General features: G+C 38.3%; 3 protein-coding genes across 3 annotated transcripts; all 3 read left to right on the top strand.

The window, feature by feature from the left end:
- LOC18587672 (aspartyl protease family protein At5g10770) lies at nt 3,166–6,660 on the top strand. Its single transcript, XM_007011603.2, has 3 exons — nt 3,166–3,546; nt 5,067–5,504; nt 5,588–6,660. Exons 1-3 carry the CDS (start codon nt 3,348–3,350, stop codon nt 6,412–6,414), a joined length of 1,464 nt encoding a protein of 487 aa, XP_007011665.2. The 5' UTR covers nt 3,166–3,347; the 3' UTR covers nt 6,415–6,660.
- LOC18587671 (aspartyl protease family protein At5g10770) lies at nt 7,850–9,915 on the top strand. Its single transcript, XM_007011599.2, has 3 exons — nt 7,850–8,103; nt 8,300–8,746; nt 8,944–9,915. Exons 1-3 carry the CDS (start codon nt 7,878–7,880, stop codon nt 9,780–9,782), a joined length of 1,512 nt encoding a protein of 503 aa, XP_007011661.2. The 5' UTR covers nt 7,850–7,877; the 3' UTR covers nt 9,783–9,915.
- Nucleotides 10,490–12,266, top strand: LOC18587670 (aspartyl protease family protein At5g10770). Its single transcript, XM_007011598.2, has 3 exons — nt 10,490–10,693; nt 10,791–11,213; nt 11,306–12,266. The coding sequence occupies exons 1-3, from the start codon at nt 10,534–10,536 to the stop codon at nt 12,130–12,132; spliced, it is 1,410 nt and encodes a 469-aa protein (XP_007011660.2). The 5' UTR covers nt 10,490–10,533; the 3' UTR covers nt 12,133–12,266.

The following is a 12,877-nucleotide window of genomic DNA, read 5'->3' as shown; positions in this document are numbered from 1 at the left end:
AATGATGGGCAACAAAATCTTCAATGCATTGCATATCTAGTATGAATGGATTCTGCCATTGGTTTCACTATAAGTAGAAAAGACAAAACATTACGGTATTTTGTAATGGGAAATGTAGGTGGCTAAGTAGAAAGAGCAATCTTGTTGTGTGAACTTGAGGAAATATTTTAAAAGTTTTGTGGACTTTGAGGATTCTGTGATGGATTTTCAAGGACAAAGGAATTTCAATACCCAGAACCCCCCATGATGGGATGCGCCTTACCCACTAGATAAATGGTCTCTTTTAATATTGGAAAGTGAGGAGAAAAATGTATGCTCCTTTTTCTTAGTAGCCAATCACCTACTTTCATTCAATTCCCACTGAAACTTGAGTGCTGATTTTTGTATACTCCTAATCCTACGCCTACCCTACCTTTCAAGGCATACTCATAGATATTTTTATTCCTATTTTTTATAGTTGGGATGCATAGAGTATATGGAGGATTGGAAGTAGATATACCGCACTAAACTCCCTCAGTTCAGTTTTTTTCCAATGCCAAATCATGGCCAAAAAAGAAAAAGCCATTGCCAAATCAGAGCATGAACATCTCTATTCACTTTCTTTTCTTTGCTCCAATCCATGGAAGTTAAATTGTCTAAAATGCAATTATAATTGGTAGTTATTGAAGAGCTTGCATAACAGAAAACTGCAGATGAATTGAACCCACACCTAACTCCCTTTTTGTTTTCCTTTTTTCTTGTTACTTAATCAAGTGTGATATTAAAAAATGAAAAATGGGGCCTGGACAAAGAGTAAAATGGACCCAGTCAGCAAAAAAAAAAATAATATGGAAACTTTGAAATTTGTGTATGATGATAAGTCCTTAACCCATCAATCTCTCACTTCCTTTGGGGACAGAAAGATTCCAGCTTTCATCCACCACCCACTAGCAAAGGTTGGCTGGCTTATATCCAAAGAGGATTGCCAATGATCAAAATCCCTCTTTGCCGTAAGAACAAGGTACGAACAATTGTTCGTACCATACTGAAGATCCTACTGCCTCAATTCTTACTAGGCACTGATAATGTTGTGCAGAAACTTTGAATATTCATGGAATTTCCTAGTAATTTCAATTGGAATAATGGATTTATCTTCCCTTTTGAATAAAAATTTTCAACATCCCTTTACTATCTCGTTTGATGTTCTTTTCATAATTTCACATCACATATTTCGATCGAAAATTTAATTTTTTAATATAAAAAATTTATTAAACACGTAAAAACAAAATTATGAAAAAAAACATCGAGCAAGTATCAATCAAGACAAAGAATTTTTGTCGTTCTCTTTAGCCCTCCCCCTCCCAAAAAGAATGGAGCTAATTCTTGTCATGACAGAAATATCATCTGTAATAACTATGGCTAGGATATCTCTTTCCAACAATTTATGCTCATCTCTTCAGGAAAAACCTGAGGACAGAAGAAATTTCATAGATTTGGTATTTATCACTCCTTTTTTGTCCAATGAAGAAAAAAGGTTATCAGTCTAATCTATTGAGTGTAGCAAAACATACTTTCTTATGATAAATTATAATCTTTGGACAGGTTAAGTAGCACTGTCACTGGCCATTATTTTAAGGTTTCTTTGAGATCTGACGTGGACTCCTCAATTATTTGTTAGGTGCATGTTTTGGTTTGGCTATTGCCCATTTTAGCATTAGTGCTTGGGATTTCCATTGGCAGCCAGCAGGCAACTATATCAAAACTAGCACTAAAAGAGATACTAAACCAAGAATTCTTACTTGATCCGGTCGAGTGGCAATTACATCAAAACTTCCACTAAATCAAGAATTCTTACTTGATCGGGGTCGAGTAATGTAAGATATCAATTATAAATATTGGCAGCCATCATGCAATTATGTCAAAACTTCCATTATAAGAGATATTATTTTTATTTTTTTTTTTGTTAGTGAAGAATCATTTCATTACATTTACAATCAATGTAGATATATGACATCCATTTGTGGAAATCCTTAAAGTAAGTATGAGATTCGAATTGAAATATAAAAGGATATGCATTAGATTTAGGGATAATGGACAATCATGCGCTATAAAAATCAACTCTGTTTCAATTTCTATTCAATTATTTTTATCATAATTACTTAAAATTTTGCGGTTCATTAAATATAAACCCTTCTCGAATTCCACAGTATTGCTCCTTCATTTTCTAAAAACTCATTGATCAATATTAGAGCCTTAATAAGGTAAGGAGTCGAGATTGAATTTTAAGTAATTTTAGTAACCTCACGCATTGAAATAAAAAAAAATACAATTACTAAAAGATGAAGAAAAGAATAAAGCAAAATGAGTGACTTCAGAGCTTGATCATGGTCCTATAAAGCATAAACAAGTTGTTTGCTTGAAATTTTTTTAGATCACGTACCATGACCTAAAGCTTCGGCTCTTCCCAATTCGCTTCATTAAGAAATTCATAATACAAAAAAAAATAAAAATAAAAATACGAACGAATTTTTTTTATTCTAAAATCGATATATTAATTAGAATCTATTATTATTCATGCAACACGACAGAAAAAAAAAGTTAAAAGGAATGCTAATAAAGGCAATTGAATTTTGGGGTCCTAGCCAAAGCACACAGCTGTTATTTGAAAAGGAAATTTCTTTGTTTTCCCATTACGAACACGAAACACCATCAGGGTATGTCCAAAAAAGGAACACAACAAATAACAATACTTTGCTTCCAAACTATGACAATGGCCAAAAACTTTTGTCTTGTCACAGTTCATTTCCAAGAATCTCTAATGGCTTTTAGGTTGTAGCACAAGGGACCCAATTTTCTTGTAAGCATCACGCAGACCTTACATACTATAAACCTGTCTGTGGATTACAATTCCAGGGTTCATATTGCTGCCGTGAAGAAGTTTGCTGATTTGATGTAGCACAGATTGGAAGCAAAGATACCAATCCTGAACAGCATACAGCTTTAAGCTCAAGTGGGGAATAAGCATGTTGTTGCTTTGTTATAACTTGGAAGTCTGAGGATATCTATGGTTTCTTTTGTTAAAACTTACAAGTGACAAGAACAATAATACTCGAACAAACTTTTAACTCCATGTACCACAAATTTTTTTAACTTGTATTCGTGTATATAACATTAAAAAAGTCCATTGGTGGGCAACGTGTTGATTGACTATTGGTGGTGTATTGCCAAACCAGTAGACGGTGCCGTGTGAGAATGGGTGATCCATCGTGTCTTTACTCTCATACCTTACATAGGGTAAGCATGTTATATAATGGAGAGTGCTTGGAAGCTGAGAAAAAATAGTTATCGAGTGAAATTGAGTTAGGAGCATGGGCGCCATTACCATTTCCTCCACCTTGCTCTCTTCTAATCTTCTTCTTCTTCTTCTTCTTCTTCTTCTATCCCTTAAGCAGGGGTATGTCTTGGGACGAAGGGAAGCTCCGGCAGACAGCCACCAACTTCAGCATAGCCATACCGTCCATGTCAGCTCTCTACTACCCTCCTCTGTTTGCAGCCCTTCTGCCAAAGGTTAATTTCCTCCCTCCCCCCCCCCTCTTCTCTCTCTCTCTCTCTCCCCCTCACACACACACACACACACACACACAACAAAGNCCCCTTCCTCCTCTCTCTCTCTCTCTCCCCCTCACACACACACACACACACACACACACAAAAGCAAACCAGGCCTGTTGATTTTCTTAGTATTATATTCTAAATGATTATTCTATTATTGCCTATGTTATCTGCGTTGGGATTCATGTTATTAGCATTTTTGGTTAAGCTTATGACTAAACTCATGTCATCATGTGTGCTGCCGCCCTGAACTCTCTCATAGCAGAAAACATTTGCCAATGGTGAGAAACACAGTAGCAAGTTAGCTAGCTTTCCTTTTCTTCCTCCCAATCCCATACAATGCGTAGCTGTTGAAGGTTATTTAAGTAATCTCGAGAAGAAAATATACTGACTAATCACGAAAGTTGACTTACTAGGAATAAGCACATATATATTTGAGAATTTAAGAGTTTACCTAGACAATCTGTTGACCCAAAATTCTCTGCCTAATAATGATGACTTGTCTTAATAGTAAACAAAGATTTTTTTTTTTTTAAAGATTTTAAGTTCAAATTTCATTGTATGTAGATTTCATTTAATGTAATATAAGATATTTATAAAAATTATTTGATCATAATTAAAATTTCTTGTAATTATAACTTCATTAATACTAAAAAGATATCCTCAAAACTTTATCTTTTCCGACATCCATAAAGTATTGTAGCAAAGTTTGGTCATAAAACACTATCAAAAGAATATATATTCACCACCCGTAGCTTGTGGCAGGACAATGGCTAAGGTCATGTGTGGTTGGTGGTTTGATGATTGAAAGATAGACCTTTTGAGGGGGTTTGGCCTGCCCTCTTGTCCATGATTTCAAAAATAAACACTATAGTAATGTCATTAGAAGAACATTTGGAACTAAAAGTTTGGTATTTTTTTAATATTTTTTACCTTAAATAGTCACTACTATATATATTCCAACATTTCTCCAGTACTTTTCCAAGTTGTTTATGGGTGTTTGGCAGCCACGAATTTGAGGAATATTGGGTTTTCTTTTTCTTTCTTTTTTTTTTAAATAATTGAAAGTTTTCGTGAATATAAAAGAAACATATTTATATAAGAATCACTTGTACAATAAGAAATAATCTTGATTCAATCTTTAGCTTATTGCATTGTCTGGGAGTCACTTGCACTTTTTAAATAACCAATGAACAACAAAGATGTGAAACCAATATTAATCCAAAGTCTTTTCCATCATTAAAATTAATTAAATAAGGGCATTAAAAAAATTTATTCCCATCAAGGAATAAACTTCTTGACCCACTGCGTGTCTTGGGGTCTCCCACTCAAACTTAACCTTGTTCTTCCCAAATTTTGGAAAAAAAAACCCACCTTTCCAATCAAAGCGTTTGAGTTGTAAATCGTTTATCTTCCTGTTTTAGTAGTGGTTAATTTTCCTAAGACTTTATCGTATTGGAATTCAATTTTTTCAGCTTTGGACAAAAAGTCATCTTTACAAGTTGTCCACAAGCACGGCCCATGCTCTCAGCTCCATCAAGATAAAGCCAATATTCCAACTCACGCCGAGGTGCTCCTCCAGGACGAAGCCCGAGTCAAGTCTATTCACTCGAGACTTGGCAGGAAGCCGGGATCCAGCGATGTGGATGAGACAGATGCCGCCCAGCTCCCCGCCAAGGATGGTAGTGTGGTGGGCTCGGGCAATTACATAGTCACAGTGGGTCTTGGCACCCCAAAGAAAGGTTTATCTCTCGTGTTTGATACTGGAAGTGACATCACATGGACGCAATGCCAGCCTTGTGCAAAATCTTGTTATAAACAGCGGGACCCAATTTTTGCACCTTCACAGTCCTCGACATATTCCAACATTTCATGCACCTCGACAGCGTGCAGTTCACTGACTTCTGCCACAGGTAATTGATTTACTTTGGTCACAGATTGTCCGAACCGGTCGAATCACTAAATTACCTTTACTGAACGAATACTTTGTTTTCAGGTAACTCACCTGGCTGCGCATCATCAGCTTGTGTCTATGGCATCCAATATGGGGACTCGTCTTTCTCAGTTGGATTCTTTGCTAAAGAGAAGCTCACCTTGACACCAACAGATGAGTTCGATAACTTTCTATTCGGTTGCGGCCAGAACAACCAAGGTCTTTTTGGTGGCTCAGCCGGTTTGCTAGGACTTGGCCGAGATCAATTGTCTTTGCCATCACAAACCGCCTCAAAATACAAGAAATTCTTCTCCTACTGCTTGCCGTCATCTGCCAGCTCAGATGGTTTCCTCGCTTTTGGCTACGGTGGTGGAGTCTCAAAATCCGTGAAGTTCACCACATTGTCCACAGTCTCCCAAGGGGAATCCTTTTACGGCATCGACATCACTGGAATAAGCGTCGGCGGCCAAAAACTATCGATCTCAGCATCCCTTTTCACCACCGCCGGCACCATCATTGACTCCGGAACCGTCATCACGCGGTTGCCACCGACTGCCTACGCGGCACTGAGGTCTTCATTCCGACAGAAGATGACCCAATACCCAAGGGCACAAGCACTTGCAATCCTGGACACATGCTATGACTTCAGCAAATATTCCTCAGTCTCCATTCCTAAGATAAGCTTCTTCTTCAGCGGGGGTGTTGAGGTCCCAATCGACGCCAAGGGAATTCTGTACGCTAACAGTATTTCCCAGGTGTGCCTGGCGTTCGCCGGAAACAGTGATGACACTGATATTGGGATCGTCGGGAATACACAGCAGCAGACATTGCAAGTGGTTTACGATGGCGCTGGAGGGAGGATTGGGTTTGCTACAGGGGCCTGTTCCTAAGTTTTTTTTGAGCTAATTTGAGAAGAAAAAACCTCGAGTTAGCTGTTGAATCATAATCCATATGATAGCAAGAATGGGTTAAGATTGAAATAATCGATAAAAAAAATAGTGAAACTCAAGAACTATGTATCCAAATTCAGGGGAAGTAACAAATCAAAGTGTTTGCTGCAACCCATCATGTACGGTGATAAGCTTAGGCTTGGATTCCAAAGGCAATGTTAAAACCTTGAAATCATATATAATTAAGACACCTTTCCTTAAAAGGAACAAAAAAACAAAATTATGAGCAAGTTTTAAGGGATAAACAGTTCTGAATTTTATCAGGATTTTTGGGTTAGAACCCCAACCCTGCAGGACTGCTGCCTCTTGAACCAGCAGGGAACAAGCCCAAGGTTCCACAAAATAGGAAATAAGTTTTGATTTTCATATATATAAGTTAAGGTAAATATAGGAAAGAAAATTTATAATCAATAAGAGTCAAATTTAACTCAAAAATTTTAAAATTTTATGTAAAATTAAAATCAAACACCATTATATAAGATAGACAGAATATCTGTATTAAATATCATTCTGATTCTGTAAAATTTTCGAATTTAATCTGGGATGATTTCATTCCCTTTACCTTAATTACTCCCTTCTTTCAATCCTTAGGTCAAAACCAAACAAGTCTTATAGTAAATTCCCGTGTGAATTAAACAATCATTTCTTTATAATGTGAAAGTGATCATCTCCCATATGAAATCTACCACTTTTTTGGTACAATACGATAAGCCCACGCTGTTTCTTTTCAGAATTCTTTCAACACACTTACATAGCCAATGATTTGTCCAAAGCCCAGATCTGAAAGATATCTAATGGGCATTCATCGGAGTTCAGTCTTCGCATTGGAAGCCATCAGTCGAAACAGGTTTTAGTGTGTTGTGTTGGGTTGACGTTTTGCTTGGTGGGAGTTCCTCCTCCAATACCCAATTGGCAAGTTCACCACTCAGTGAATAATTAAATACTCAGGTTTATATTTGGGTTTTGGTCGAGCTCCTCCTTGAATAGAAAAAAATCCATTAATCGATTCGTTATATTTCCAATTCAAATAAAAAGTCAGTATTTTATTATATTTTAATGTACTCGGATTTCACGTTTCCAAATTCATCTACTAAATAAAGTATGTCACGGAACTAAAATTCTTTTAAAAATGTTTCAACCACTGATTAATGGATCTTACTCATGATTATCTTTGACAACAATCCTATGTGCAACTTATCTTGCTTCCAGTCATTTTAGTTCTTTGTGTTGGAAATTTGAGCATGACCCAAAGAACAAAATACAAAACAGTCCCGTTTGGAAATTTTGTAAGAACAAGCACAAAAATGTACTAGGATGTACCCAAAAAAGACAAAAATGAATTAGGAATAACTGTGCAAGACTCTATATAAAGGAGACCAAGCAATGTTTATTTCCAAGTATATATGAAACATCAGAAAGAAATTTCATCAATGGCCACAGCCAAGATTTTCCCAAACTCGTTTGCATTCCTCCTGTCTGCTTCTCTCGTCTCTCTCCTGCTTCTGAGTTATGCCTTCCAAGGAGCAAAGAGTAGAATGGAGTACAGCAGCGAGGATCTTCAGCATGCTCATCATGTTCTTCACGTTAGCTCTCTACTGCCATCAGCCCTTTGCAACTCATCTACCCAAGGTTTATTAATAAAATCATAGCTGGTGATGAATTGACTAGCTATGTTAGTTCAAATTAAGTAATCTGATTTTGTAGTAAAAACTTTTTAATATGATCTAATTGAAAGTTAAATCAAATATCGAATCAAACAAGATGATTTTTCAATTTGTTTGATTGTTTCTTAAACTTAATTTATGTGTATTTAACTCAGTTTCAGCTCTCCACCAAAAGAAATCATCGTTACAAGTTGTCCACAAGCATGGACCTTGCTCTCAGCACCATCAAGACAAAGCGACAAAAACTCCCAGGAACGCGGAGACCCTCTTCCAGGATCAAGCCCGAGTGAGATACATTCGGTCCAGACTGGCCAAGAACTCAGCAGTATCCAGCGATGTGAAGGAGACTGATGCCGCCAATCTCCCTGCCAAGGATGGTAGCGTGGTGGGCTCGGGGGATTACGTAGTCACCGTGGGTCTTGGCTCCCCAAAGAAACAACTCTCTCTCATATTTGATACAGGAAGCGACATCACCTGGACACAGTGTCAGCCTTGCGATGTATATTGCTATGATCAGATGGAAACGATATTTGACCCCTCGAAATCCTCGACATATTCCAACATTTCATGTGACTCGGCAGTCTGCAATTCACTGTTATCTGCAACAGGTATATTAATCTGAAATTTGGTAAGGTCAAATTTGGATGAAAATTGCTTGAGATATATCAGAAGCTGGCAAAACTTGGCAATTGTCCTCGCAGGATTAGCTAAATTGGAGAATAAGTTCAAATCTCTATACTTAGAGATTCACATTTTGAAGTTTACTGTTATAAATTGATTATCACGTGAAAGCAAATGTTAGCAGGTAACTCACTTGATTGCTCATCATCGGCATGTGTATATGGCATTCAATACGGAGACTCCTCTTCCTCGGTTGGATTGTTTGCCAAGGAAAGGCTAACCTTAACATCAACAGATGTGTTCGACGGCATTCTTTTCGGTTGTGGCCAAAACAACCAAGGTACTTTCGCTGGCGCAGCCGGTTTGCTAGGACTTGGCCGAGATAATCTATCTTTGCCTTCACAAACCGCCAGGAAATACAATAAGTTTTTCTCCTACTGCTTGCCATCGTCCCCCAGCTTAACAGGTTTCCTCACTTTCGGCAAAGATAGTGGTAAGGGCAGCTCTAAATCCGTAAAATTCACTCCATTATCCACAGCCGCAGGCCTCCAGGATTCATCATTTTACGGCCTTGACATTACTGGAATCAGCGTTGGTGGCCGAAGGCTATCGATTCGAGCATCAGTTTTCACCGCTGCTGGTGCAATCATCGACTCCGGGACGGTCATCACTCGCTTGCCACCGACTGCCTATGCAGCTCTGAGGTCTGCGTTTCGACAAAGAATGAGCCAATACCCGATGACTGACGCACTTTCAATCCTTGACACATGCTATGATTTTAGCAATTACAAATCCGTCGCCGTACCAAAGATAAGCCTCTTCTTCAGCGGAAACGTTGAGGTGAAAATCACCCCGGTGGGGACAATGTACTCTGAGACTGTGTCGCAGGTATGCCTAGCGTTTGCTCCAAATGATGATGACGGTGAAGTGGCGATTTTTGGGAATACGCAGCAAAAGACAGTGCAAGTGGTACACGATGGCGCTGGACGAAGGATTGGATTTTCTGCTGGGGGATGCCGGTAATCAAGTTTGTCTATCTGATTCAGAAGAGTAATCCTCAATCTAGACTCTTCATCATATGGTATATACATATGGTGTAAGATTGAATAACTGTTATTGGAGAAAGCTATCTTTCAGTATCGCTGCAGTTCATCTATAATTATAACCTTTGTCTTAATTGTGGTGAAAATAAAAAAAATAATATCAAATATTTAAAGACGAGAGAAGTATATAAATACCATTTTTCTATATAGTGGGATGATGCCTAGTGCATAAGCCACATTAAAAAGTAACAATAGTTTTCTACAAAGCCAATCATTTTCTATCCATTGAGTGGCTGATACACATCAACCACCAATATCAAATCCTCGCAAAAAGATAATCTTCAGTTTCATTATCCTCTCCTTTTCCACTTTATAATCAAGGTTTTATTATAAAATAGTCACATGATATAAACAATCAGCTAGTGCAGAAAGAGTATATGAAACATTAAAATAGTCACATGACAAACACGAGCAATTTGTCTGTGCCTAGGGATGCACCTTCTTTCTTCGAAGAAATGGAATTATAATGATTATCTTCACTATGGGTTATAAGTGGCACTTTTTTTCTTCCACTATGAAACTCCATCGTGCTTGAAGAATGACCAAAGCATAGAGGCAAGACTTTGACTAGTAGTTGCTTTCTAACATTGATTCTATATAAGGGTAACCAAGCAGCAATAGTTTCCCAATTCCAATTGTGAAACATTACACAGAGAGAGAGCTTTAAGTCGATGGCTGCTCTCGTCTTTTTATTGCTTCTGTACTCTTCAAAAAATAGCTATGCCTTTCAGGAAAAAATGAGTACCCTGGAAACTGAGCTTCTTCGTCATAGTCATGTTTCTCAGATAAGTTCCCTGCTGCCATCAACTGTATGCAACTCATCCACCAAAGGTATAACAAATCTTAAGGCTAATTCCTACAGAATTAACATAACATCTCTTGCTATCACGATTTAGCTAGTTTAACTATATATATATATATATTTCAGTTATGAACAGAAAGTCATCACTCGAAGTAGTACACAAGCATGGCCCGTGCTTTCAGTCGAGCCAGGACAGAGCAAAGGTTCCCTCTCACGCTGAAATTCTGAGTCAAGACCAGTCCAGGGTAGATTCAATCCACTCCAGGCTTTCCATGAATTCCATGGAGGAGATGGATGTTGTTACACTTCCAACCAAGAAAGGAATCTCGGTCGGCACAGGCAACTACCTTGTCACTGTGAGCTTTGGCACGCCAGGGAAAAAATATGCTCTCATATTTGACACCGGTAGTCACTTCACTTGGACCCAGTGTGAGCCATGCGCAGGGTTTTGCCATGACCAAGTCGAACCAATATTCGACCCTTCAAAATCAAGGTCATATGCCAACATTTCCTGTCGCGCAGCAACATGCAATCAGATTTCTGCAGAAGGTAAAAGTTAATGTAAATCATCAAACTTCATCAAATTCAAATTTTTGAAATCTTTGAATTAAAATTTTTTAAAATCTGCAATATAAATGTAGGTATGCAGCAGGATTGTTCTTCCTCGACATGTGTGTACGGTATCTCTTATGGTGACTCGTCGTCTTCAGCAGGCTTTTTGGCCAAAGAAAAGTTAAGAATTTCGCGGTCAGATGTGTTCCCAGGCTACTTATTTGGTTGCGGCCAACAGAACCAATTTCTAAGAGGGAACCGTGTATCTGGGCTCATAGGGCTTGGGCGAGGCAAGTTTTCCTTTGTAACACAAACTGCCAGGAAATATAAAAAAATCTTTTCCCACTGTTTACCATCAGATGATAGCTTAACGGGGTACCTTACCTTTGGTGGAACCAAACTCCCAAAGACCATCAAGTTCACACCAATGTCAAAATCATTCCGGAATACACCATTTTACGGCCTTGACATCATCGGAATAAACGTCGGCGGCCAAAGGGTACCCATCAAAAGCTCAGTTTTCACCACTGCTGGTGCGATTATTGACTCTGGAACTGTAATCACTCGCCTCCCTCCTACAGCATATTCTCAACTCAAATCGTCGTTTCAGAAATATATGACCAGCTATCCAAGGGCACCCGCGCTCTCAATCCTTGACACGTGCTATGACTTTAGCGGTTCTGATGTTATTATAACGCCTACGATCAGCATAGTCTTCAATGGCGGTGTTGAGGTGGATATCGACTTCAGCGGGATTTTCTACATTAGAAAAGTATCGCAAGCGTGTCTGGCCTTCGCCGCAAACAAGGATGCTAGGGATGTGGCCATTTTTGGAAATGTTCAGCAGAAGACATATGAGGTGGTCTATGATGATGTTAAAGGAAGGGTTGGGTTTGCACCCCGTGGTTGTAACTAAGATAAGCAACCAGGGGAGCTAGGAAGACAATCTTCGTTTATCATGGCATTATTGTGATAATGCAGAGTCGTTTAATAAGTCTTACTAAATAAAATAAGAACGTTTAAACTTGCAAAGCAAGATTGCAATAGATTCATCTTAAGTAGTCTAATAATGTGGTAATGAAGGCTTCAATTTCCTGCGTTACCCATGCTTGAACTTGTCAGCTAAGCAGCAAATCTCTTTCCTTCTACAACTATCTGTCTTCAGTCTTCTAGTCAAAATGTTTGTGAAAGAAATCAATAAAGAAGATAAAAAGATTCTTATCTTTGGCAAGCATCAGTGTAGTAGCCATACATAGTCAAGTTGCAGACTAGGCAGAAATAGATGCAACTTAGAGAGCTGTACAAGATATGTACTCCATGTACCATGTTTAAATATAAAATGAAGTGATTCAGATTATAATGGTTGAATCAGCATAAAAAAGATCTTCACAGAAGCTCCATAGATCATCTGTTGGCCATGTGTAGCTGCAACTACGGACACTATCTCTTAGAATTCCATCTTGTAGCTCATGGAGTACGTTTAGAGTTCATAATTGGTGAATAGAATATTGGTCAAGCCTTGTGTAAAATTGTTGCTAGCGAAAGCCAAGCAGAATCTGTCACTTATTTCCTTGTCAGGACAGATAACAGCAGATGGGTCCAGATCAACTTCAACTGAAATTTCCAAAATGTAGTACCATGCTTAGTGATGTCATATACCA

This window comes from Theobroma cacao, chromosome 9 (genome assembly GCF_000208745.1).
Source record: "Theobroma cacao cultivar B97-61/B2 chromosome 9, Criollo_cocoa_genome_V2, whole genome shotgun sequence".
In the NCBI taxonomy this organism is placed as follows: Eukaryota; Viridiplantae; Streptophyta; class Magnoliopsida; order Malvales; family Malvaceae; genus Theobroma; species Theobroma cacao.
Note: the sequence above shows the minus strand (reverse complement) of the source record. Positions and strands in the feature narration are given on the sequence as shown.

Bases quoted from the DNA above. Each gene is read 5' to 3' on its own strand.
- LOC18587672 (XM_007011603.2), top strand. From the start codon at position 3,348: ATGGGCGCCATTACCATTTCCTCCACCTTGCTCTCTTCTAATCTTCTT. The intron at 3,547-5,066 runs GTTAATTTCCTC...CAATTTTTTCAG, and splicing joins TTGCAGCCCTTCTGCCAAAG to CTTTGGACAAAAAGTCATCT. The intron at 5,505-5,587 runs GTAATTGATTTA...CTTTGTTTTCAG, and splicing joins TTCACTGACTTCTGCCACAG to GTAACTCACCTGGCTGCGCA.
- LOC18587671 (XM_007011599.2), top strand. From the start codon at position 7,878: ATGAAACATCAGAAAGAAATTTCATCAATGGCCACAGCCAAGATTTTC. The intron at 8,104-8,299 runs GTTTATTAATAA...ACTCAGTTTCAG, and splicing joins TTGCAACTCATCTACCCAAG to CTCTCCACCAAAAGAAATCA. The intron at 8,747-8,943 runs GTATATTAATCT...AAATGTTAGCAG, and splicing joins TTCACTGTTATCTGCAACAG to GTAACTCACTTGATTGCTCA.
- LOC18587670 (XM_007011598.2), top strand. From the start codon at position 10,534: ATGGCTGCTCTCGTCTTTTTATTGCTTCTGTACTCTTCAAAAAATAGC. The intron at 10,694-10,790 runs GTATAACAAATC...TATATATTTCAG, and splicing joins ATGCAACTCATCCACCAAAG to TTATGAACAGAAAGTCATCA. The intron at 11,214-11,305 runs GTAAAAGTTAAT...ATATAAATGTAG, and splicing joins CAATCAGATTTCTGCAGAAG to GTATGCAGCAGGATTGTTCT.